Source organism: Centropristis striata, chromosome 8, assembly GCF_030273125.1.
Source record: "Centropristis striata isolate RG_2023a ecotype Rhode Island chromosome 8, C.striata_1.0, whole genome shotgun sequence".
Classification (NCBI taxonomy): domain Eukaryota; kingdom Metazoa; phylum Chordata; class Actinopteri; order Perciformes; family Serranidae; genus Centropristis; species Centropristis striata.
Window position 1 is genome coordinate 10,943,548 of NC_081524.1, and position 26,434 is coordinate 10,969,981.

At 39.1% G+C, this 26,434-nt stretch overlaps 3 protein-coding genes across 6 annotated transcripts; 2 read left to right on the forward strand and 1 right to left on the reverse strand.

The window, feature by feature from the left end:
- Position 1: 1 nt before the first annotated feature.
- On the reverse strand, positions 2-1,482 carry LOC131977032 (transmembrane protein 238-like). Its single transcript, XM_059340285.1, has 2 exons — positions 1,431-1,482; positions 2-642 (listed from the first exon to the last, which is right to left on the reverse strand). The coding sequence occupies exon 2, from the start codon at positions 633-635 to the stop codon at positions 306-308; it is 330 nt and encodes a 109-aa protein (XP_059196268.1). The 5' UTR covers positions 636-642; positions 1,431-1,482; the 3' UTR covers positions 2-305.
- A 383-nt stretch (positions 1,483-1,865) lies between these two features.
- Positions 1,866-5,857, forward strand: ccdc106a (coiled-coil domain containing 106a). Its single transcript, XM_059338797.1, has 8 exons — positions 1,866-2,020; positions 2,487-2,556; positions 2,646-2,744; positions 2,840-3,061; positions 3,197-3,253; positions 3,835-4,122; positions 4,223-4,390; positions 4,823-5,857. Exons 2-8 carry the CDS (start codon positions 2,487-2,489, stop codon positions 5,137-5,139), a joined length of 1,221 nt encoding a protein of 406 aa, XP_059194780.1. The 5' UTR covers positions 1,866-2,020; the 3' UTR covers positions 5,140-5,857.
- A 2,141-nt stretch (positions 5,858-7,998) lies between these two features.
- Positions 7,999-17,520, forward strand: u2af2a (U2 small nuclear RNA auxiliary factor 2a). 4 transcript variants are annotated; one of them, XM_059338793.1, is made up of 12 exons: positions 7,999-8,592; positions 9,503-9,644; positions 11,675-11,710; positions 12,039-12,145; positions 12,415-12,566; positions 12,669-12,785; positions 12,876-13,032; positions 13,158-13,237; positions 13,695-13,817; positions 14,000-14,086; positions 14,853-15,101; positions 15,372-17,520. In XM_059338793.1, the coding sequence occupies exons 1-12, from the start codon at positions 8,544-8,546 to the stop codon at positions 15,504-15,506; spliced, it is 1,434 nt and encodes a 477-aa protein (XP_059194776.1). In that variant the 5' UTR covers positions 7,999-8,543; the 3' UTR covers positions 15,507-17,520. The 4 variants fall into 4 exon arrangements, with proteins under 4 accessions (XP_059194776.1, XP_059194777.1, XP_059194778.1 ...); XM_059338794.1 differs by having other exon boundaries at positions 12,876-13,014; XM_059338795.1 differs by lacking the exon at positions 11,675-11,710.
- The last annotated feature ends 8,914 nt before the right edge of the window (positions 17,521-26,434 follow it).

Consider the following 26,434-nt stretch of genomic DNA (forward strand, 5'->3'; position numbering starts at 1 on the left):
ATACAGTAGATTTATCTTTTTAATGTTCATATTGTAAATTATAGTAGTTCATATTACATTACTGGCATTTGTGCAGTCCACATACAACTTCTCAAGAAAAGGATACAAATTCTTCTGTTATTTCTTATGAAAACACAAACATTTTCCCCAGGTCAGCAAGGTGTCAGTTAATTCCACAAAAGTGCTTGTGAAGAGAATGAGAACAAGTAGTTACCTGCCCAAGGCAGTTTGGCATGCTGTATGTTAAGGACAGCCTGTAACAGTCTTAAGTCAGTTAATTAGTCAGTCATTTCAGGCTCCACCTTCTATGTTGGGCTGCTTTGAGTCCTGGGGAGTCGTATCCTGCGGCTCAGGGAGCGGGCAAGGCGGTCCACAGCTCCACCAACAGCTCCCCCCAACTCCTTTCTGGAGGTCAGACCCTCAATGTTCCCACTGTACCACATGACCCAGCCAGCCAGGGAAAACAGCACCAGCAGGGCTCCTGTGTACACCAGCAAATCTCCAAAGTCTCGACCTTGGATCTCTAGTGGAGCAAAGACCCCCAGCAGCAGGGATATCACACCCAGCAGGTCCATGAGGATAGCAAACACCAGGGCCAGCTTACAGTGGGACAAGCCGTCATATTTGGGTGCCATGGCTGAACTGAGAGAGAGAGGGGAGGGTGTCATGTGGAAATGTGACCTTGTCTTTAGCACAGTTCAACCCATGAATTATACAGAAGTGGAATAAGATTTTACTTCATAAATGCAGGAATGCCACATACTCTTTACAAGATGATTTAAAATCATACTATTGTTGGCATCAAAATATACGTTAAGGGACAAAAGTATAAGCAGCATTGCCCATTTCAGAATATTATATATTAGATTGTTGAATTCTAATTTTTAATGCATGTGTTCATTGCTGTGGCAAGTGGTACATGTTGAGATCATTTTAAGTACTTCATGTACTACAGTGTAGCTTAATCTATAAAAAACATTAATTTATCATCATTTATTAGATTGTTCATATTTTTATATTTTGTTCTAATAAAAGAAATGTGCAAAGTAACCAGGGATATCACACAAAATGTGGAGTACAAAATACAATATTTCCCTAGTGAAGTAAAAGGTTAAAGTAGCATAAAATGAAAATACGCAAGTTATACTGTCAACATTAAGATTTAAAGTCAAGTGAGCTTTACCCCTATACACCTAAAACACACAAAGGTGTTTTTAAATAAGATAAAAACCCGAAAAAGTACTTTTACAATTTACAACAGTCTTCTGATTTCTCACACTGGGCCTACATGTACTGTCAAAACAGGTGCCACACCTGTCCGGCACGTTACAGGAGAGGTTTTTTTTTTTTAATATGCAAGCCTCTCCAACATCAGAAAAGTCTATATTAATACTAATATATTCTTGGGCAAAACGAAATATCATACTTACCGTTACAGTTCCAGTTTGCTGAGAATACGAAATTCAAACGTGATTACATTAGAAATCGTACGTTTTGGCTCTTTCCGGATGGACTCACCAGTCAACATTGAAACCTGACACCCACCCACCTGCTCTACCTGTCTACCTGCCCTGCCCTGCGTCAACACTGACACAGGAACTGTAGGCGCATATTTTTTTCCACTGTATTAACTTGAAGACTAATAGTCATTCATCAAGCAAATCAGCAAATTTCCTAATGAACATATAACTTTAATGCACACAAATGTACTATAAATATATTTACATATATAATATTTATACACATATTTTAAAAGACTATTTAAATACAGCAGTGAGCAATAATAACATTTATAAACAAAGCCTCTGTAGGACTTATCCTTATATCTTAACCTTTACAAAAGACGGGAATTAATTTTTTCACATCCCGGAAATGACGCATGAACGTGTTGAAAAAAATAAAAGAGCAGTAATTGTTATTGTTAGCTTGTTAGCTAGCAGGCGAACTGGTGAATGGAGATATGACAGAGTAATAACGTCTTATTACATGTGCACGATTAAGTTATTACAAACGTAAAGTGGTATGTACCAGTTTCTGCACAATATATCGGTAGCGTGGACATTGTAGTAATGTCTGAATGACGGGATTAAACACTGAAGTGTTCAGAAGGGGTGTAATTGTAATTTTATATTCGCAGCTAAATTCTTGCTAACGTTAAGCCAGGCTAACGTAGAACGGAGCTAACTGTAATGTTAGCATAAGGTTCCATATTGTGAGCATATTACCCTGCCGCTACAAACTTATTTCTGTGTAACACATCCAGTTTTACTGTTTTAGTTAATAACCGAATAACCAGAGAGATTTAAAATAAAATTAGCTTTGGTTTGCTGGATGTCAGATCTCACATAAAATACAACTGACTGTAACGTTACCTTTTGTAAATAAATGTGATCACAAGCACTGTGTGTATTAGTGTGAAATGTCCCAGTGACATTTCTTTTAAACCCTAAACTAATCAACATTATTCACGTTGTCTGGTGTACGAGATGGAGGACGGAAACAGGAGTGATGCTGCTTCCACATCAAAGAGCCATGCAGGCTCACTCCACCTGCAGAGTAAGGCTTTTATCAGCTGCATCCAAATATGATTTTAAATCTTCAAGTCAGGCATTTAATTAATATTGTGCATTTTTCGTCCTGTTCAGCTCCAAAAAATGAGGATACCTATGAAATTTCCATCCCCTATGAGGAGAGCAACTTTGAGCAGCAGGGATTTTTCAACCAGAGTGATCAAAATTTTGATGGTGAATTTCAGAAAAAATACAGTTCTATCTGTACAACAATTTCATTCTTCACTTAAAGTTTCTCAATCCCAAAAAATCCTTCTTGTCCTCCTTAGAGTCTCCCCCATCTGCTGGCCCATCTCAAGTAAACAACTCATACATGGTGATCACCAACCTGCGGACCCAGCTTCAGATCTCTCTGGAGAAAAACTCTTGGCTGCAGAAGAGAATTGAGGACTTGGAAGAGGAGAGGGACTTCCTCCGTTGCCAGTTGGACCGCTTCATCTTCTCCACAAAAAGCCAGGGACAAGAGCAGAGTCAGAGCCAGTACAGTAACGGTGAGGACAGGGGACAGGTCTGAGATGATGATAACCTGTCCAACAAGACACTGAATAGAAGTTGATTAGAGACAGAACTTTTGTCTCTGAGGATTGAAAACAAATTCTTACCTCATGGTATTTGTCTCTTTGTAGGTTATGAATCCAGACGATTTAACTGGAGGGCAAGAAGAGAAGAAGATCGTCCTGTTGGTAAAAACAAAGATATATGCACTTAACTGTTGAATAAAAATAGATTATATATAGTTGTGTCAGTTCAACCCAAACTCAAAATATATATATATTTTTTCTTCTTACTTGTAGTGATATTTATCAATAGATTATTTTGGTGTGGTTGCTGGGTGTTGGGAGATTTTTGCTGTAGAGATGGCTGCCTTCCCTTAAAATATTATAGAAGAAGCTGGCCTTTTGCTTCTCTGCAAAAAAATTACATTTGAAAAACTCAAGGGCAACCTTGTCACCTTTGTAGTGAGCACTTTTATAAAGGAACTCTTTTCTTTCTTGTATAGCTCCTAAAATGCTCAAGTGTTGCTGAAGTATTTTTGTGGCCCTTTGAGCACCACAAATGAAGTGTCATCTAGTTATATTATATTCACGAGAAAGCAGATGTCTCTGGCCGATACCTACAACGCTGGGCAACTCACACTAAAACAATCTAGACTAATAAATAGCACTACAGTTAAGAGGACCCAGGTAGTATGTCCATGCTCTACTGTGTTAGATATATGTATTCCTGCAGATTCTCAATTACTATGTCTTTCGTCTCTCCATAGAGCAACAGAAGACAGACTCTCAACATTTCACCTCACGTCAGTTTATCCAGAGAAGGCCTGGTCCTCCAACCATGGTGCCTTCCAAAAACCATGTCTCCAGTCCTTTAACCAATCAGCTCGCCTCTATAAATGCTTTGTTCAACTCTACACAGTCCCAGGCCCTCCTGCAAGGCCATAGCCATAGTACTCCCAGCACCACAGCCAGCGGCGGCAACAGCAGCAGCAACAGCAACAGTGCTACACGGTCATCCTTGAATGAACTGAGTGGACATAGCAACATAGGTCCAGGTAATACAAGCGGTAATATTTCCCATCATCTTAACTGACCTAATACTTGGTAGGGAATAAAATGTTGCCTGTGGTTTTTCTTTACTCATGTTCTCATCAGATTCACTTTCACTCTTGGGAGAATCTGATGATTACTTGGAGCAGGAGGGCTACCTCGAGGAGGAGGAAATGATTTCAGGGGAAGATGTAATGCAAGATACCATTAACAGCAACAGACCCCAATTAAAGAGAAGGCGGGTCTTCAGAGCCCCTAGAGAGCGGCAAAGAGGTAAAGGAAGGAAAAAAACCCTGTAACAAAACTCTGCTTTTCAGTTTCATTACTTAAAGGCACAATGAGTAGATTTGTAAACACAACATTTAAAGTCAGTGTTGTCTCCCTGGCTCATTAACATTTAAAGAGCCAGTGAGTTTAGAGGCCTTCAGTCTGTCTCGTTATTAGGCAAAATATATGTTTCCACATAGGAGAATTTAGTGGATTTTCCCAAGTCTCTTATTTGACGACGGCGATTACATTGTACAGGCCCAGAAATATCTCGGACACAGCAAAAAAAAAATAAAAAAATACAGGAATTAAGGTAGGGTCTCTTTAGACAGGGACACCGCCACACTTGTTTTAGGAGAATCCTACTCATTGTGCCTTTAATTATAGGCTATCATAAGATTGCTCTAGCTAACTGTCTTGCACATTCTTGATCTTCAGTGAAAGATGCTGCTGGAGTGCTGTTTCGCTACAAAAAGATCCTGCTTACATACCAGCGTCTGAAAAACATGTCGAAAGCCTTCCAAATCCACGGTGTGGACCGCAACACGGTGGCTTCCACCACACCCATTGCTGAGCTGCTGCTAGTGGCCCCAGAGAAGGTGGCAGAGGTGGGGGAGTTTGACCCATCCAAGGAGAAGCTGCTGGACTATGCCCGGCGCTGCTACACTGCCCTGGATGAGGAGACACTAAGTAGGGTCCAGGCCCTGAAGAAGAATAACCTGCTCCTGCCCATCTCCTACAGGTTTAGACACTGAGGAGATAGGGACAGAGGAAAGGGACATCTTCCTGGAAAACAGTGGAGTTGGTAGTTAAGTGTCGAGAGGTGAGGCAGTTGGACTTTGAGCCATGCAAACTGCGGCTGAGATCCTCTGCTTTTAAGACGAGTAAACTTTTCACATTTCACATTTATTATCAATATGATGTCACTTTTTTGGACAAATTCTCACCACAGTAATATTGAGAATATGGGATTGCCTGTTGTGAGTGAAAAGGGAAAAAACATGGTTGTCCTTGCTCAAAGAGCATAAACTGTATGTCTGTGTGATTCAGAAAGAAAGTGTCTTTACTATTGGGATTGAAGAGGGGATTGCTTTGATAAATGTAACCAATTTAGATCATGCATTTTTATTCCTCAGCATCGGCAGAGCTTCACAGACTTTTTCTTTTCTGAACATCTGGATCAGCTTGTGGCCAGTAGGTCATTAACTGATCTGATCTGAACTGTCTAGATAATTTCCATTTCTGACAGTCTAAATTATTTATAAGCAATTATTATGACTTTATTTGTGTGCACAATCCTATATGGTAGCTTTCAATCACAATGTGTGTGTATGTTAAAAGTATGTTGCACTACATAGATTTTGTAGAATTATTCTGTACTTTTAAGAAATTGTCATTATTTCCTTTATTTTATATTGCACTTTTTGTCTTTGTTGTATTATTTTCAGCATTGTCATTATATCCTCAAACAATTTTACTTGCCTTAATGCAATTTTTGTGATTTCCTGCATGAGACATGCAAGCATATTGGGTGATTTTAACTCCCTGAAAACTGAGTTAGAATCATTTTGTGCCTCTTTTCCTTTTACATTTCCTCTGGTTTAAAGGAGAGGAGAACTCTTGAAGAGAAGGACACAGCTGCAAACACAGACACTACAGTAAAGACGAGGCCAACATTATGTGGTGCAGATGCATTGTTGAAAGCAACATACTTCTGGCAACAATATCCACTTGTTTTCAAAGACAGCCATAAATATATTGCTGATATTTTATGTGTTTAACTCATAATAACATGTTGATCTTGGACCCAGTTTTAACACTAAGGGTTGTAATAACCCTTTTTGTAAATGATCTGCACCAAATTACAGTAAGCACCACTTATTCTTCTGGTATTAAGGCTCTTGCTGTAATGCTTTTGTGACAATAATACCTTTTGTAAAACGGTACAGAGCGTTTGTAACTTTGTGTAACTTCAGGTACTGTGATGAAATCCTGTGGGCATTAGTCACACTAACAATTTTCCAGTTTGAGTTACAGAATCAGTAAATTAACCGGCTTCCTCAATGCTTCACTACTAATGCATGTGTAAAGAGCTCCCTGGTGGTCTTACCAAAGTTCTTTTCAAAGCAGCAGACTTGTTGATAATATTGTACACTAATGTGTGGTATCTATGGCGGTACAGTGAAATCATGAGATCTCTTATATTAAAACAGATCAGGTAACAGTGGACTAAAGTGACTCTTTGCTTAAATTATCCTTAAAGAAAACAGATAGGTACTCCAACTCAAATTTCTTACAAATATGTAGATTTATAAATCTGTAAGTTTTTGTAGTATGTTTTAACCTGGCATATCCAACACACAAACACATGCTCACAATTTGGATATTTGGATATCATTCTGATTACAATGCACTTTTTCGTAAGGAAGCTCAGCTCACTTGACATCTGTAGTAAGATGCTGCAGATGTTTTTATCAGTCTGTGGTGGCAAGTGTGTTGTTTTTGCTGCAGTGTGCTGGGGAGGTAGCATCAGACAAAGCCTTTGCATGGAGCCAGGTTGGTCACACTGTAGGAGGCAGTGGAGAGATGCGCTGTCAAGATTTTCGAGTCCATCTTGAAATACCCGGATCATCCGATACACAAAACCTTTAAGGACCAAAGAAACAGCAGTGGACGGCTCCTCTCTCCATTGCAGGACGGAGAGATACAAATGATCCTTTACTCCTACAGCCATCAGGCTCTAATTCTTCCAGAGCTAACAAACTAACTGAATGTCCCCTCGGGGATGAAAAAAGGCATTTTATTTTATTTTGATTTGATTTGAGAATTATATCCTATTTGATTTGGGAATGATATCCTTGGTGTATAAAAAAAGAATATAATCTTTATGACAAGAGTTTGTAATTTTTTTATGTTTAGGTTTGTATTTCCGAAAATCTGAAAGACGACGATAAATACTTGTTTTTTTTATTTATTTATTCATTTTTTGTATGTATTTCTTTAAAAACATTCATTCAAGACTTCAAATGCAAAACGTTACTTGAAAATTCGACTTGAAATTGAGAACGTCTCTTGAGAAATGTCTTTTTTTGTCAAAATTGTTTTTTTTTTGCCTAAATCATCTCCTCATGACACCGGCCACCTATGGTAAAATCGCCTACATCCTCAGTTGACCAGATCCATGATCATATCATGTGATTTTACCCCTTTAAGATCATCACTTCTTTGATAATTTGCCACATTCATAGGCATCAGATAAGAACCCAGCAAAGAAGAGCTAGTGGGAGATTGTTTAGTTATCAGTTTAGTTTATCAGTGTTTTATTGTTAACACTAATATTGGTAACACTATGCTAATAGCCATCCTTTGTTACATCCTTTTTGAGTGAAATGATCAATACATGTCATATGTTACACTTTTGGTGAATTTTTTTGTGTTTCCTGCAAAACTTGAAAAAATGAGTCAGTCGATTATTTTTAACAGGATGACGATGAGCAGATTCTGACTTTATTCGTGAGAAAAGAGTGATAATAAAGGAGGTGAAGTGGATCTTCTGTGTGACCCTGAAGGATGCTCAGAGCGTCTTTTTCACTCACCGGAAACCTGTCATTCATCAACTTCCGGTGTCACGGGGTACCTGGGAGACGGAGCAAAAAAGCGGGCATAGCGAAATCTTAATTGTTTTCGCTCACCTTAAAACAATTAAAAGCGTACATATTTGACTTATATGGTCAAACAACCGCGCCTTGTGGACCAGTGGCCTCCTGGGATTTGCGTTTGGCTTCGAAAAGAGTCTCATTCATTCGTCTTTGGCACTAGCTAGCTGGCTAACGAGCAGCAGGCCTTTTCTTCTGGACTTTGCTACAAGCTAGTTAGCTAACATTAGCAGGCTAACCCATGCGAACACGTTTTCTTTCTCAATGATTCCGTGTGGTACGCTGTAAATAAATACCACACCGCTTATGTGTGTGCTGGTTAGCGACTATTGCTAGTTCTGTTTATAAATAGGCTACTAGTTGAAGCGAATTTATTTGAGCTACATCAACGAGGCACTCACTCGCTTTTAAAAGTGTTGTTCACTTTGTTGCTAGCTTAAGCTAGCTACCGCCAACTGAACAACGCAGTCGCTGAAAGCGTAGCAGCCCCTCAACACACAGAGATGTCGGACTTCGACGAATTTGAAAGACAGCTCTCTGAAAACAAACAAGGTAAATTAACCAGTTGCACATATGAAATTGGAAACGGCAGTGGCACGTTTGATTGTAGCTGCCGCCATCATTTTAGTGAACCTTGGATATGTCTATGTACTGGAACATTGTATGCTAAATTATTAGCCCACACACTTGTATCATTTAAGATGTGATTTAATACTAATGTTGGTCGTCAGATAATTTTGTCGGACAGATTTATGTCTGATGTCAAATAATGTTAGGCTTTTGTATAATCCACATATCGGTAGCTGGCTTAGTTACGTAAAGGTAACTTGCATTGTTTGTGGAAGGCAGGCCCAGTCTATGTCGTGGTGGTCCTGCTGCCTGTACCAGCTGACTGAATGGCTGCTAGCATTCACTCCTTGCAGCAGTTAAGTCCACTGAACAATTGCTGTGCTATTTACCTTTTATCGCCTTCAGTTTCTCACGGCGAGCCATTTACCATCAACAATAGCTACCACCCTTATCCCATATTAAGCTCTTAAACCCAGAGGTACATTAACACGCAATACAACGCTTCTGTGTAACGCTAGTTTATGAACTGGCCAAAATTGCACGTTGTGACATTTGAACCAGACGTTTAAACTACATATATTTTTCAGAAGTTTCCATTTTAAACAGAACGGATACACTGTAGCAATTGGTTACTATTCAGCATACCACTACCACGAAAGCTGTGTTTTTTAAAATTGCTACCAAAAATCAATATTGGTATGACCATATAAAAGGTTATGCTGAACAGAATACTCAATGGTGTTGCTCAATGCCTAATTTCCCTCTAAGGTCTGGTATTACCAGTGTTGGACATTTATGCTATAATTACGCATATCTGTTAGTTGTTTTTTTTTCTATTGCAACTGGCTTTTATATATTGTTCTGTGAGTTAATAAGCACTTTATTCCTTCAGCTGAAAGGGATAAAGAGAACCGCCACCACCGCCGGTCCTCCTCCCGCAGCCGTAGCAGAGAGAGGAAAAGGAGGAGCAGAGACAGGGATAGACGAAGCAGGGACCGCCGTGGAGACAGTAAGGAGCGCAGACACAGACGCAGGTGAGTACCTTTTACACACTACATTGGACCAAGAAGGCTGTGAAAACTAATATCACCTCATCCTGTATTCCGCCTACTGGTCTTGCAGTTAATGTAATTCCCACTGAGTACAAATAAGATCTTTTAGTCAAGCATATGCCACCACTAGGAACAGGTTTTCACCATACTCTTTTAAAGAACCTATGTTTTAATTCCAGATCTAGTTGAAAAATGGTATGTAAAAAGAATGTGTTAAATGCAGGGGTTAATTTCCCTGTTGTTGTCTTATACATATAAGCATGCACACACTTTTATTTGCAGAGACCAGCAGCTCTATAACTCGCTCTGTTGGCTGGTCAGTTGCTTGGTCAGGTGATGGCCCACAATAATTTCCCTACCCTTTGGCAGCCACAGTTTTCGCCACAAGAGGCTGAAATTTGGCACCGAACTTAAGTGTTTGTGGGGTTGTTTGTGTGTGTGTAAATGCCTTAATGCATGTGCATTTGTGGACGCAATTATTGGGAATTTGCACTTGTTGGACTTCGGCATCACACTGTGTGCACTCCTACATGCATTTTTGCCACAACAGCATGTCTTCTTTTCACCCTTGAATTGGTCTTGGCATCTGACCAGTCGCCTGCTGTATTGTAGGGGGTTGCAAATGCAAACAAACTTAAGTCTCGTCCTTCAGGACTCACCCATTCTAAATTTTAAGGCTTGATCTTGTCTCAGTAACACAGGCAGACACAATTCTGGGCAACAGTGAAAATTCAAAAAGCTTGACAGGTGTCTGCAGCAATTTATGACTGTAAAGTGTAGCTTATTTAGATTGACTTACTCAGTCTCCACTGAAAATTGACTGCACTTTAGCTTATGAAATATTATTATTTCTCTAGCAGATTGACTTTCATGCAGTCTATTTTGGATGATGTTATTTTTATGTTCTCTGTCCCTAAGCCTGTTGTCACAGGTGCTAATGACATTGTAGTAATTTTGCCTCTAAGCTTACGGGACAAACTCTTGTATACACAAAGCAGCAGCTGCTGCAGCCTTATATATTGACAATTACTTAACAAAGAATATCAAGTTCTAAATGGTTTTATAAAGTATTGACATCCTAGAATCATAAATCACACACTGGTATTAATAGATCTCACAGGGAAAGGTTTGCTTTGTAATTTTTGGTTATTTGCATATTCTCTATGGTGTCACATTACATCTGATGCCCTTTACACATGCAGTATGTGTGTGATTGTCTCATGATAAATCTAAGCTGCATTGTGTGATAGAATCTGTTTAGGCCTGTCGCTGTGGGAACATTTTAATTTGGTTGCATGTTCTTCCATAACACTGCCAAAATCAGTGGTAACCACCTACCAATGTCACAGTCCTGTCTGTTGTCAGGGAGACATTCTCGCTCTTGGACACATAACACCTGTATGTGTTTTTCGAGATGATTAGAAGTGTTGAGGGATCTTTTGAAAAATATGCTCTTCAGTTAATCTGGTGTCAAATTGATGAATCAGTTTTTATAAGTCTGATTTTAAAACATTTAGAAGCCATACATCTCCTTAGTGCCGGCATGAATGCACCCCTCTAACGCAGAGTTTTAAAAAAGCCTGTCAACGATCTGCTTTTTGGCCGTGAATCTGACCTCTGGCCTGACTGTTGCTCCTGGTCTCTAAGTGCTAATTTAAAACAAGTAACTGTTGGTCACTCAGTGTGAGCAGATGTAAAATTTGACCCCCTTCCCCTCTTTGCAGCTGCTGTGTCTTTTTGAGGATATAAATTCTGCTTTCATTGCATCATTAGTTGTTCACAAATGGTATTGTATGTCAGCTGTGAGAGGCTCGCTGAACGCACCGGTTTGACATCTGAACTTCAAAGGATTTTGTTCTTTTAAAAATACACAGATTGCCAAAGGCTCGTGATAGCTTTTAGTATTTGGTCAGGGTCATAGAAATGCAGGTTCTAGTTTTATGAAGTGGAAATGTTGGTGAATGTCATGATTGATTTCAGCGAAATGTGAAACCCTTCCAATGTCATTTCAGCTCACCATCCAGCTACCCCCAGGACAATGCTGGAAGGTAATACAGCAAACTAACACAAAGCCGGTTTGTGCATTATTGCAACAACTGCAATTTAATGGGCAGCCTCCGATTCTTTGTAGTATTGACTCATTGTGTAAATATCTGCCTGGATGGGTTTTTCTGTCTCTTCTATTTCCCTTTCCCTTTACCAACATGTGTACAAAGTTTTGATGGCTCCAATCCCTCCAAAAGTCCCTAGACGATGAATGTTTTTTTTTGAAGACACGTCCCCTCATCTCATCTAGTAGTTTAAAACTGAGCTAATGAGAGACATGAGTTACATGTTGATTGTTCTACTTGTATTCACCTTCTATCCCTCCAACAGCCGCTCTCCACACCGTGAGAAGAAGAAGAACAAGGTGAAGAAGTACTGGGATGTTCCTCCACCTGGTTTTGAACACATCACTCCCATGCAGTACAAAGCCATGCAAGGTAACTTTCTCTCCATATTTGATGCATTTTTAATAGGCCCCCAAGTTTCAGAGTTAAAAAATTATGTTTTCTCACAATGTGGTACTACACTAGTTACCTTACTGCAGCACGCCACTAATATTTATCTTATAGATACTATTAACTATTATGAAATTTCCCCACTGTGGGACTTATAAAGGAAATCTTAATCTTATGTATTTCAAGCTACTGTTTTAAAATTAAGAAAATATAATTAAGATTGTTGAACGTTTCCTGGCTTTGTTCTTTAGCTGCAGGCCAGATCCCAGCCACAGCCCTCCTGCCGACCATGACACCAGATGGCCTGGCTGTTACTCCAACCCCTGTACCTGTAGTGGGCAGCCAGATGACCCGGCAGGCCCGCCGGCTCTACGTGGGCAACATCCCCTTTGGTATCACAGAGGTGAGGAACAGGAGCACATTTGTCTTTTGTTTCAAAGATCATAAGCCTGTTAGATTACAGAAACAACTTTCTCCCTTAATTGCCTCCCTCTCTCTTGTATAGGAGTCCATGATGGACTTCTTCAATGCCCAGATGCGTTTGGGTGGTCTTACTCAGGCCCCTGGAAACCCTGTCCTTGCAGTACAGATCAACCAGGATAAGAATTTTGCCTTCCTTGAGGTGCAATAACATCCCCATAACATGCCAAGTGTTCTTCTTGTGTGTATCTAGCAATTTTAAATTTAATGACCTACTTTTGTTTCTGTGTAGTTTCGTTCAGTGGACGAAACAACACAGGCAATGGCCTTTGATGGTATCATCTTTCAAGGCCAGAGTCTGAAGATTCGTCGTCCCCACGATTACCAGCCCTTGCCTGGCATGAGCGAGAACCCCAGTGTCTATGTGCCTGGTACACAGCCAATTAATGGTTTTTAACCCTAAGTACTTGTGGCATAATTCATGAGTCATCAGTAATTCATACATTTCACAGAGACTCGCTCTCTGTGAAACTCTGTTTTATCTTTCTTACTGTCGCCTTGGTGTTTCCTACAGGTGTGGTGTCCACAGTGGTGCCCGACTCTGCTCACAAGCTCTTCATTGGCGGCTTGCCAAACTACCTGAACGATGACCAGGTCAGTATTTCTGCATGAAATGGCTCCAAACTGGGCTACAACCCAGCATGTTCTCCCCGTGTCAGCGTTGGTTCTCACCGGGTTCTCCGGCTTCCTCCCAATGACAGCTGGGATAGGCTCCAGCCCCCCGCGACCCGATTGCGGATAAGTGGTTAATGGTAATGGATTTAAAAAAAAAAAAAAAGGAACAAACCTAATCCCTCATGGGAACCAAAAATCTTTCAATATTTGAAATGAATAATTGCCACAGTCATATTTGTTTGTCTCTTTGCGTCACGGAGCAGACCCTAAACTTAAACAATGTTTTAAATTATTTAAAATTCATTTAAATCATGCTTGTGATTAACATCCCGCCCATTACTAACGATACTATACTTTGAGCTGTTTTGTTCAGATAATGGACACGTTTGGAGTCTGTGGACATTTTTGAACTCTTCTCGTTTGTCTTGTCTCTCAGGTGAAGGAGCTGTTGACGTCATTTGGCCCCCTGAAGGCTTTCAACCTGGTGAAGGACAGTGCTACAGGCTTATCCAAAGGATATGCCTTTTGTGAATATGTTGATGTCAACCTTAATGACCAGGTAACCAATACTACAGAAACAAAGCTGTCTAAATGAGGACATATGTGATTATCTATTATTTCCCCCTGATAGTCAGACAGTAAAATAAAAGAACACTGTCTTCACACTACATTGTTATTTCAATCTTCCACAGTTGTATGGGTTTTTTGAAAGTATAGTTTAAAATCTTTTTGTCATTACAGGCTATTGCTGGGCTGAACGGCATGCAGCTGGGAGACAAGAAGCTCCTGGTGCAGAGAGCCAGTGTGGGATCCAAGAACGCCACTCTGGTAAGTGTCCAAAGGCTGGACAGAAGACAGCAGGGTGGTGGGAGGCTGGATGCTCTTTTAGAGTTGCTAAAATGGATAAAAACAATGCTGATGAAATCTGCTGTACAAGTGTTTCTGCCACACTCGGGCACACTGTCAGAAATGAATCCCTTTCTGACCTCACTCCTTTCAATTTAATTTTTCCCTTCTCTCTTTATGAGAGAATGTGTTGGAACATGACCCATACAACCCAACCTAAAGAGACAGATATCTTCTTTAAAACAGTATGGAAACAAGTGCACCCACAATAATATATCTAATATTTAATACTTGGGGTCCAAAAATATAATTAAAATGCAATTGTTACTTTTGTGTCCTTAAAAATTAATCTTGGCAAAAATGTCTAGAGTCTGAAATGCTGTTTAAAGCTGCTTTAAAAAAAAAAAGGGCCCACTAGAAGTGTGTAGAGAAGTTGAGCTGGGGAGAGAAGGAGCCAACTTTGAATGTCGTGTTTATTAACTGTAACGTGCAAATCCTACTCATTGTGCCTTTTAAGGATTAATGTTAGTCTGACCTACAGAGCTTGTATAAATGCTTGTTAGTTTTGAGCAACAGTCTCCATTACATAAAAGAAAATGACAACTATGAAGAATGTTCTTTTTCACCTCTGTTTTGGCTACACTGAATTCCAATGTAGATGTCTTTCAGCTAATCATAATACTCCGAGCACGTTGTTATGTAAAATACGCCATTGACCCCGTTCTAATGTTTCTGTCTGTCCTTGCAGACAAGTATAAATCAGACCCCAGTGACGCTGCAGGTGCCGGGTCTGAACAGCTCGGTGACTCAAATGGGTGGCCTGCCCACCGAGGTGCTGTGTCTGATGAACATGGTGGCCCCAGAGGAGCTGCTGGATGATGAAGAGTATGAGGAGATCGTGGAGGACGTCAGGGACGAGTGCAGCAAGTACGGCCAAGTGAAGAGCATTGAGATCCCTCGACCCGTGGACGGCCTGGAGGTGCCTGGCACCGGCAAGGTAGGAACTCATTTATCTTCAGTTAGAGGACATGAAAAATGAGAGTTCAGAGTTCAATTTAAATATACTCCTTGGGAAAAAAAGCTTTTTTTTTTTTTTTTTTTTAACATAATCTGGTGTTTCATCTACTGGTAATTTGTGGCATCAGAAAATGAGGCTTTAAGAGTCTATTTCATTTTTCTTTTTTTTTTTTTGTTCTAAGCTGTATGAACCCAGTATGACACACCCTCAGACATCATTATAATGGCTATTTTTCATCTCTCTTTGCAGATCTTCGTGGAGTTCATGTCCGTTTTTGACTCCCAGAAGGCCATGCAGGGGCTGACAGGAAGGAAGTTTGCCAACAGGGTGGTGGTGACCAAATACTGCGATCCAGATGCTTATCACCGCCGAGACTTCTGGTAGAGGAGGCATGAACAGAAGAGCGGGGGTAGGGGGGAGGGAGGGAGGGAGGGATGGAACGAACATGTATTGCCCATTTCCAAATCAGCCCCCTGATTAATTTGGCAGAGCAACATTTCAGGTAGATCAGAGAGTATTAATCATTTGACAAATGGCTTTGATAATGCCCATTTATCATTTGAGCTCTACATGAAATGTCCAGCAGTTAAAACATATTAGGAATTGGTAAAGGAGAAGAATTGTGAGTGTTTATAAACAGTCAATTACAGAGGGGGCTTGGTTTGGGTGGTGAGGGTGTAGTTGGGTGGGTGGGGGAGTTAAAGATTTTTGAGAAATTTGTGTAATAACAGGTCCGGGGTGGGGTCAACAATTTTTATACTTTGTGAGACAGGGATGTCATTTTGGGTGGGAGGGGGGTACCACACTTTAAGGTTTGTATTTAAGTGGAGGTAGCCTGTTTTAAGTACATTAGGAAGGAGTTGCAGTTGGGAACTAACTGGACTATTCTGATGGAAAAGAAGGATGGAGAAAACAGGAGTGTTTATTTGTGAGAGAGATGTGGGGGGGGGGATGGAAGGGAAGATGAGGGCATTTTTTGACCATCTAATCTAGATATACAGTAGCTGTAACATCCACTTACGTTTTTCCACCATCATTAGAAAGTCGAGAGGAGACTTGATTTTCTGTTTGGACTCAATCATTTCTTCATGATCCTTCATTTTCATCACTACTGCCCCCCTCAGGACGATTGTTGCAGAATATGTTGTCTAATTGGACTCTATCTGAATGTCAACTGTAATTGTTTCAATACTGTGTGTAGCTTCACTGATTTGAGCTGTAATATCACCTTGTATTCAGGCCGCAGAATAACATGAGCTGCAGAAAAGAACGTTTTCAATTATGCCAGTTTGAGTTTTCTTTTTCTATTTTCTGTAACTTTTTTTCACGTCCATCTTTTGTGCACAGCTTTTAACAGGTGAGGTTGTTTTGTCTCAGCAGTTCAGTCCTGATTAATTGAGGAAATAAAGGAAGATGGGGAGAGGCGAACAGCTTGGTGTTTAACAGGGGACTTATCTCTTCCTTACCAAAATGGCCTTAATGTTATCACATGTCAATTCGCTAAGGATATAAATTCGGCTTGCCCCTCTATCACTGATGTCTGTATGTTAATAGATGTCACTATCTTGTCCATCAGTCTTGCATCACTAGTTTTCATTTTTCCTTGTTTTCCAGCAGATGTGGGGTGTAGTAAGATGTGTTGGACCCGGTTGTTGTTTTGTGTAACGTCTCACCTCTTTGACAAGACCAAATAAACACGTAACTAATATCCACGACTCATGTTGTACTGCGAGTGAAACCAAAACCACACAACTTTACTGTTACTTCCAACCTGATTTGTTAAAAAAAATAAACTAGATAAATTGATAGGTGATGGCTTAACCAGGCTAAAGACTTTAATACTGCTGCAATGGCTTGTTTAGATATTCAGGATTATATATCAAATTAAAGCCTGCAGACAAAGACTAGTTGCGATTGTACACCTAACTAAATTTAAGCAAAATCATTTCGCATTTTAATGTTTAGCTGTCATGATTTTCTTGTGTTATTGTTTGGGGATTTTCACTAAATTAAAGAGGTAGTTTGGATGTATAAACGGTCTGTATGTACTTAGACAAAGTCTGCTTTTCTCTCATCTCCCTCATCTTCTGCCCTTAACTCTCTGAGGACCACATGTTCACACCGTACGGGCTTGAGACGGCTTTCATTTGGGTTGCTTAAGACAGTGCTAAAGAGAGATTGTGTCAGTGATAACACTTATGAGATGTTACTCCTTACTTTCTGAACTCTTTCTCAGTGTCACTGTGTCATTAAATTTCTTTTTTTTTCTCTCTCTCTGGAAAAAAATGTGATTTCTTAAATGATTTAAAAACCACATCTAGTTTATAAAAAGCAAAAACAGTCTTTCATTTGTCCAATTTGTTTTGAAATGTTGATTAAAAACTGAATTTACATGAGGTCATTTTTTCTGTATGCCTTCTTTCTTACATCCACACGCCCAGCACACTTTTATTCAGCCAGCGTCTCATGACATTCACAGATAATTATGGAGATGGAGCAGACTGCAGCCATGTCCGGGCAGTTTCAGTCAGTGGATGGCATAATTTATCAGGCCCTGTAGATAATGATAATATCCGAACGGTGGAGCTATTTCACAGTCACAAAAACTACTACATTAGATTTTTTTTTACGTAATATGTCATCCACATATTACTTCTTACACTGCAACATAATAGAAGAGTGGATTTTACACAGTTTCATAAAAATATTCTTCTCAAAGTTTATTCAAAAATAATTCACAGATTAATTTTCAACTAGGCAGACCTTTTAATCAGCTATTTAAACTTCTCAGAAGGTCAATGTGTAATCGGATATAGGGGGCCTTAATTATAAAAATTTGGTCAAAGCTGTATCTTCCTTAAAATAAAATAGAAATCAAGCCAATCTGCATATATATATATATATATATATATGTATAAATATATAAATTTAATCTGTGTTAATGGTTTAGCTAATCCATTGTCTTTTGTTCTATTTTAACTAAAGGGAATTGTTTACCCTGCAGATTTCTATTATTATGAATCACTTATGAACAGTATCTTTGTCTTCCTTGGGTTGGAGCTGCTTGCTGTCTCAATATCCACCCAGAAATCAAGTGAAGTTGTTTTTATCCGGTCTTTTCCTTTATTCCTTTATATTTATGTCACTCCACATGAGTGCACACAGTCTTGGTCAGCAGCAATAAATCCCATAAGCTATGTCCACCTGGGACTGTGACTGTAAAACAGCAACAAGAGAGCAACAAATCTCTGACATGAAATAATGCCCTGTGTCAGCTCTATACTGCCCATCTCCATCTGCATCGCTGCACCCCACTGCACAAAAACCCAGCAGCAGGGCCACTGATGCAACACTCCCAGAGGGCGCAGATAAAACAGCAGCTCTGCTGGACTGCTAAAGCCACATCCACTAGAGGAAACATGTAAAACTGACCCTGTCCTCTCTGAAAGATCAGGACATTCAGGCTGCAGAACACAAGACCTATTAAATGTTATTAGCAGCCCTCCCCAGGCCCGATGCTGCAGTGAGGTTTGCAAATACATTATCTCCCTCTAGTGGTGATTATAAAACTCTTGTGATGGTCATTGTCATTCTGGGCAGTGCCTCCCCATTGATCCTCATTCAGAAAGATAGAACACTGCAGCAGTGGGAGAGTCTAACTCTGGAGCAGGATGGATGCAGTACACCATGTACATATGGCAGCTTGTATCCAGCGTCTGGGAGTAAAATCATTTGAGCCTCCCATAGAAAAGGACTGACACATAAATAACTTCATAAACATTGGCACAGAGAGCACTGTGTCTTCAAAGTATTATTATAAAGTGAATGATTCAATTTAGCATCAATTAAGTCCCTTAAAATGCATTAAAAATATGTAATTTTCAGAGATATTTTATTTTGGAGCTGCCCACTGACCGACTGCTGCTCAGTAAGTTTTACCTGCCTCAGGAGTAGCTGTTTTTTTATCTAAATAAGATTATGATATATTATATGACAACTTTATAATGTAGTATTGTCAATGTATAACATATTATGCTTTGACATTTTATATATTTTTATGACATACAAAACCATGATGATTGTTTTTGTATGCCATGCAATTTTTTTTATATTTTAATTTTTTTCAACATTGTTTGATGTTTGACGTTTTCACAACTTTTGATCATACTAGACTATGACGAGTTTTTTAAATGAAATTATGATGCCATACTGTGTTATTACCATGATCTAAAGCGTTTTAAAGAATTTTAGGACAAACTACACTATGACCGATACACTATGACATACCCTGGCCCAAATGATCCCCTCAAAAGAGTCATATTACAGCATGTCGATTTTTGTCAAAAATGGTCAAATTTTAAAATGCTAAAAATGCCTCAAATGTGTCATTTATTGTCTGTTGATACATATTAGAGCATAATTTGACCAGAAATGTCAGTAAAACACCATATTATGGGATGTCCAAATATCACCCCTTATAGCCATGTCAGTTTTTGTCAAAAATGGTGAAATTTTAAAATGCCTAAGAACTTCAAATGGGTCAATTATAGTCTGTTGATACACATTAGAGCATATTATGACCAGAAATATCAGGAAAAACATCATATTATGGGATGTCCAAAAATGACACCCTCAAAAGAAAAGTCATACTATAGCATGACGATTTTTGTCAAAAAAAAAAGGTCAAAATTTTAAAATGCCTAAAACTGGTTAAAATGGGTCAATTGTAGTCTGTTGATACATATTAGAGCATTATATTGCCAGAAATGTCAGTAAAACATCATATTATGGGATGTCTAAAAATGCCCCCCTCAAAAAAAAGTCATAGTATAGTATGTCGATTTTTATCAAAAATGTTCAAATTTTAAAATGGCTAAAAATGCTAGAAATCGGTCTATTATACACTGTTGATACATGTGTTAGTATAGTTGTCCAAAAATAGCAAGGAAAACATTATATTTTAGGATGTCCAAAATGACCCCCTCAGAACAACATCATATATATAGCATGTCAATTTTTGTCAAAAATTGTCAAATTTCAAAATGCCTAATTCTGGAGTTCTTGCATAGAAAAGGTTGGCATAATCCACAAAAAGGCAATTTATAATTCCAAAATGCATTTATTCAAATAGTAGGCAAAAACATACAAAACACATAATATCTCATCAAAGCAATATACAGATGTGAATGTGTGTGCATGTGTGAGAGACAGAGCGTGTGTGTGTAAGAGAGAGAGAGAGATTGTGAACAAAGAAAAGATGGCTGTCTGAGTTCGAAAAGCATGGCTGACAAACCCAAAATGACTGAATTAAAAATTCAGCGGCAAGAAGGAAAATAGGTCTTTGTTTTTCCAGAACAAAGAGCCATGTGGAGTGGGATATTTACATACCCCCCAAATGTGAAAGTCTATGTAAAAAAATAGTTCAAAGTATTTTGTATGTGATTTGTTGGTGGCAAGTTAGAAAGAGAATGGTTAGTTGGCATGTGAGACCCGGTGTCTTTGTAAAGCATAACTAGATTTCAACTTTGTGGTGTGTTGAGCCGTTCTACTAATAACCTATACAGATCACAACAATAATACTCAATAAAACACAGTACACCAAATCAATTGTGTAGACCTATTAAAGTCAAATAATCTCATTCTTAACCTCGTACTTACGACTATTACTATGTTTATGCTGTGCCCTGTTACATTATCACCAAGTGGGAGGATTTGAATCCTTCGGTGGAGAAAACCAGGAAAAGGCTGGGCAACTTTCCCAACCTAACTCCTTGTTCCTTAGCAGCAACTTGCTTTATATGACGCTGCTGTTGCTTTCAGAGTTAAATTCACTTTTTTAATATACTGTACTATGACATTTTTATAATATTTTTGTGACATACTATACTATGACATTATGATCACATTTTTATGGCATACTGTATGATTACATTTTTAGAGCATTATTTAATGACAAACTATAACATTTTTACAAAATGTTTATGCCATACTATGCAATGACATTTTAAAAACATTTTTATGACATAATATACCACAGTATTTTTTGTAAAATATTTATGACATACTTACTTTTTGCATACATACTATACAAGATTTTATTGACATTTTTTTTGGCATACTATGACATTTTTTTCAAACATTTTCATGTCATACTATACAAGGATGCATTCATTATAACATACTATGCTTTGACACAAAAATCCTAGTATACTATACTATGACATTTTTTCTCTCTCACACTCTTTTGTCATATACCTGGACATTTTTATAAATGCTTTTTTAGGAGAAATCATACATTTTTAATCTTGTTATTGCAATACAATTTTTAATGAACGATTAAAACATTTTATGTTTTTTTTGTCATGTTCAGGGACTGCACAAAATGTGTCTTTGGGCCAAAATTGGACCCAGGTCACACTTTGACAAACTATGTAAACAATCACTGCAGTGAAAGACAAAATGAATTGCTCTTGAGTTATTTAAAATTAAGTTCATACCTGTGCCTTTGATTAAAATTCTACAAAAGGCTTTGTAGACTGCAAAAATAACTGATCACTGAAATTGGTTTTACTACAAGGTCATGTTCACCTTATCATTTCACTTGTTGGTATTTGTTAAGAGGCAACTCCAACATGAAGCTAACCAAAGTTTCATATATTACTATTTATCAAAGTTCATGGGTCATGGCTCATATAGTGGTTATACAAGTGCATGTAGTGAAATTCTTGAACTTTAATTATGCCATAAAATATATATAAATGCTTTAATTTGGCAAATATTCTCAGTCAACAGTTCTTTGTAACTTCAGAGTAAGAAATGGTTGCAGCTGTAATGTGCACGTGTGGTCAGTGTGCGCATGGCTGCATACATGAGCACACATGTGTGCACTTCAGTGTATTCAAGCATACAGTAAATCAGCACTGCTGACAGCGCTACTTGAGTGATGTGGAGACAAGATTGTTCACATCAGCATAGTGTAGATTATTGATGGCCTCAGACTGCCCGTGGACACTTTGCATTAATCTCATCTGATGGAGGAGTGGAGATAGGCTGCATAATTAGAAGCAAAGTAATTTTAAAGAATAGACACACATATGTGCGTTAAAACAGATAGCTGTACTCCAGATTAATCAATTTATCATGGCTGTCATGTGCCCGACATTTTTCTTTCTCTCTGAGAAACTCTTTTGAAAGCTGGACTGTGGCTTCAACAGCAATGGGCCTCATGCAGGAAGAGTTATACAAACAAATTCCACACAAATTGTTCTTATTTTGTTAGTACCCATTGATTTATGTGATTCCTTTTGCTCTCCTTTGAGGTAAGAGAAAATTCCACAAGTAGTAGAGAATACTTTTAACAAGATAAGAAAAAACATCTTCTTTTCACAGTCACATGTTTGTCCAACAAAAGGACACATAATTTGAATTTGAGTAAAATAAAACAATGCATGAGGTGGGCCTAAACAGTAATCAAGTTGGATTCATTTTTCATCACACCTGGGTAAGAAAGACTTTGCATATTGAAAGAAGGTTTGATGCATCTGGTGTTGACTCATTAGTTGTTTTTTTTAAACAAAATTAAGAAAAAAAATTGACATTTAAGAGAATGTTGCTGCATGTAGCCCCGCTTCTCCTAAAAAGGACACAGGAACTTGACTGTTTTGGACATTGTAGGTGTTTATTTTCCTGTCACAGCCTACAGCCTGTTTCGTCCCTTTTCTCCGACTCTCTCCTGTTCTGTCTCTCTGTCCCCTACTCACTCTCAGTTTGCATCACCCCCTCTGCCCCTCCTCTCCCTCCCCTTCCCCCCTCTTCCTGCCCTCCCTGAGCGTGGCTGGCCGCTGGGGTTGGCCTCTCTCTCGCTGTGCCACGTATGTAACCTAAACTGTGCAGGAGCCAAGCAGGGCTGGGCCACGAGTAAAGCTTTCCACAAGACCAGGCTGAGTATCTGAAATCTCTCTGGACCATGTTCAGTGAGGAATGAAATGGGGCCACACACTCTCATTTTCTTCTCTAAACCATTTCATTTCCAGCCAGTGTAGTCCATATCTGCATCTGCCTCAGACATTAGTGTTTCTTTACCTTTATATCCTTCTTTTCCCATCTCTCTGTCCTTTCTGGCACTTATTTTTTCCTTCTCCATATGTGTCCCTCTTTGCCACTCTTTCCGTTTCACTTTCACTCTCTGTCTCTGTGTCAGATTTGCACTTACGTCACAGTGTATTGTGTTGCTGTAAAACGCTATCCTGGCCCCTCTCATATAAACACAAGCTCCTCCTTCGCCCTTACTTAATGTCATTAACAGGTGGCTGTCTAAAATAGACACTCACACAAACAGCCAGGCTGACACAGATACAGACATGTTTTTAATCATGCTGGCATGGCTGTCGTCATGGGGCCGGACCACCCTGCAGCACCTCTGCTGACTGATTTAACATTCAAACATGTCTGGAGTGTACAGGATACTGTTTAGATTGCAGGTGCAGTGTGAGGGGCAAACAGCCGTGCAAATACACACGTTTAATCATCAGCAGTGTTAACCAACCAGGCCACAGCCCCCTCCCCTGTTACACTCACTTTCCATAGCCCTTATGTACCTCCCTCTCCCTCTCTCACTAACTCTCCCACTCTCCCCCTCTATTAAGTTTCATGCGTCTCTTACTCCTGAACTGAACAACACACACCAAACAGGTCAGACTTATTCCTCTTTTCACTCAAGTGCATTATTTAGTTGTTGCTTTATTGTGCCCACACGTCACACAGGTGGCTGTGGCTGTCTCTGGTGAAAAACATCTTCATTTTCCTCATGTAAAATGCACCCATGTGTAAGGTTATCATCTGCTCAGCTGCTACAGAACTTAAGTCAGCGCACTGTAGATTTTGTTGCATCATCAGCCTCAAAAACATGCATGTATATACTGCTTAGGATAACGTTTTAGTACAAAGTGAGCATTTGTCTGTGTTATCCCTCCAGTAGAGTGGCCTGGCATGCTCTGACCCCTCCGATCATCCTGTGGTTAATATGGATGTAATGTGATCAAGGTTTGAAACTCAATGACTACTAACTTGGCTGTCAGCAGCTGCAGTCTTGATATTCTTTATTACAGTTAATGCTGGAGGAGTATTCAAATGCGTGGCTGCTATTCCAAACCTTTGGATCATTAGAGACATTTGCTGATTTAAGATTAGCTCTTAATATTAGAAGATCATATCCTGTTGCAGCGCTTTGTGTAAGTTAGAAACGGGTGACAAATTGATGCTATCCTTTATTGACTTTTGCCAGAATAATATCATAATGATATCATCTTATTATGTTATTGTTTTACAGATTTATGTTGTCCACATGAATGTCTCAAGCTGTGATTAAAATCTGGTTTAGTCATCAAAACAATCTCACTACTGATTAATTTTGTCGCTGTTCTCGAGCTTTCAATTGTACCACAAAGTTTACTCTTTTAGATAGAGTCAGCTGATGCTATCAGTTTTTTTAAAGAGACAGTTCTATATGAAGTGGGGTTGTATGAGGTTCTTATCCATAGTCAGTGTGTTTTGGAGAAGCAGACAGGAAGCTAAGCAATGACCTACCTAAAAAAAAATAATATTAGTTTAAATGTATGCCTATTTTATAATATTTTCACTGCTTCATACATAGCATCATACATGTCTTTTCTATGGGGAACTGAAGCTGTTATCTATGTTCTCATCAAAGCCACCATGACTCCAAAAAATACAAAAATAAGCTGTTTTACCTTAATTGCTGCCCCCGTCCACAGCAGCATAGTTCTTAGCTTCTGTGTCAGGACTCCAATCTGAGGATGTGCTGACTGCCATCTTTTGTAGGTAATTTACTGACTATCGATAAGTACCTCATACAACTCCACTTCAAAAAACTTGAACTCTCCCTTTAAGTTTTTGTTTTAAAAAATATGAAGGTTTGGTGACATGAAATGTATACAATAGTAAAACAAAGTTTATTGCTTTGAATACTAGTTTCATCATTTTATACGTGATTTTATACACATTGGTCCATCTTAATGTACAATCTTTACCAGCAATTATTCCTACAGATATTGTGATAAAGTCTTCAAGGCTGCAACTAACACTTTTTTCTCCCCAATATTGATAAATATGCACATAATATTGTCAATTACATCAATTGCTATAATTGCTAATCTCTATTCTATAATATGTGAAAAATCTTCAAATGTGCCACATTTAATGATTTTTACTTTACAATATAAAACAGAAAAGAAACTCCTCAATTTGGAGAAGCTGGAACAAGAGGATGTTTGGAGTTTTTGATTGATAAATTCCATAATTAATAATTAGATATCAAACAGTTTTGCTGATTGATTTTCTGTCCAATTAACTAAATAGTTGTTATAGCTCAAAATGATCATTTCAACCATATCTCTCCACGGACAATATTTTCTGGTTGCTAATACATAAAGTTACAATTGGGTTTCTTATAATATTCTCACAATGTATACACTCTTAATTTAAATTTAGAATATACACTGCAACACATTGTACACAAAGGGCTTGCACTAACCGGTTTCATGTTGTGCGTTGCCTATATAAAACCTCTGACGATGTCAGCGCAAAACTCTGAATTAAGTGATCCACCAACTGTGTGTGGCCTGCTGGTGCTGCCCTCCTAACTGGCCAGCCCTCTTGCCTCCACTTTGTGACCTGTTGGTCTGCAGAGCAGAGTTAATTACTGCGGCCCCCTCTCTGTCAGAGGGTTCAGGCATGAATTATCACCTCTCATGCACCCTACGCAGAGCGGCGACACCGTTGTGCCCCGTCACTCACGTTGTTTAAACTGCTCCAAAGGCCCCTCGCTCGCATAACAGAAACAACTCCATAAGCCTGAGCGCACTTACAGTGCATATGCCACACACTAAGACACACAAACACACACTCAATCTCATGCACACTCAAAAAGACAGTCATGGCTGCAGATTTGGAGTGTTTGCTGGTACACGTAATGCAGGATGGGAGGTATTTGTAGCAACCCATTATCCCCTCGGATCAAAGGGGATCTATGTCTGAGCCTCAGATAGTGTACCTGCTCGGGAAAGAGCTCTGTTGTCAACTCCTCTGGGAAAATAGAAAATGGGAGGTCCAGTCTGGCGCTGTGGTGTTATCTCTCACCTTGAACCCTCACTGTCCGACTTCATCGGCTCATCCAGCCCAATTGTTTCTTCATCTGAAGCAAAATCTGCCTTTCAGGGAAACGCCATATGGCTTATCTATTGTTGGCTGAGAGCATGTCATATGGCTTTTAGGGAGGGAATACTGTAGATGCT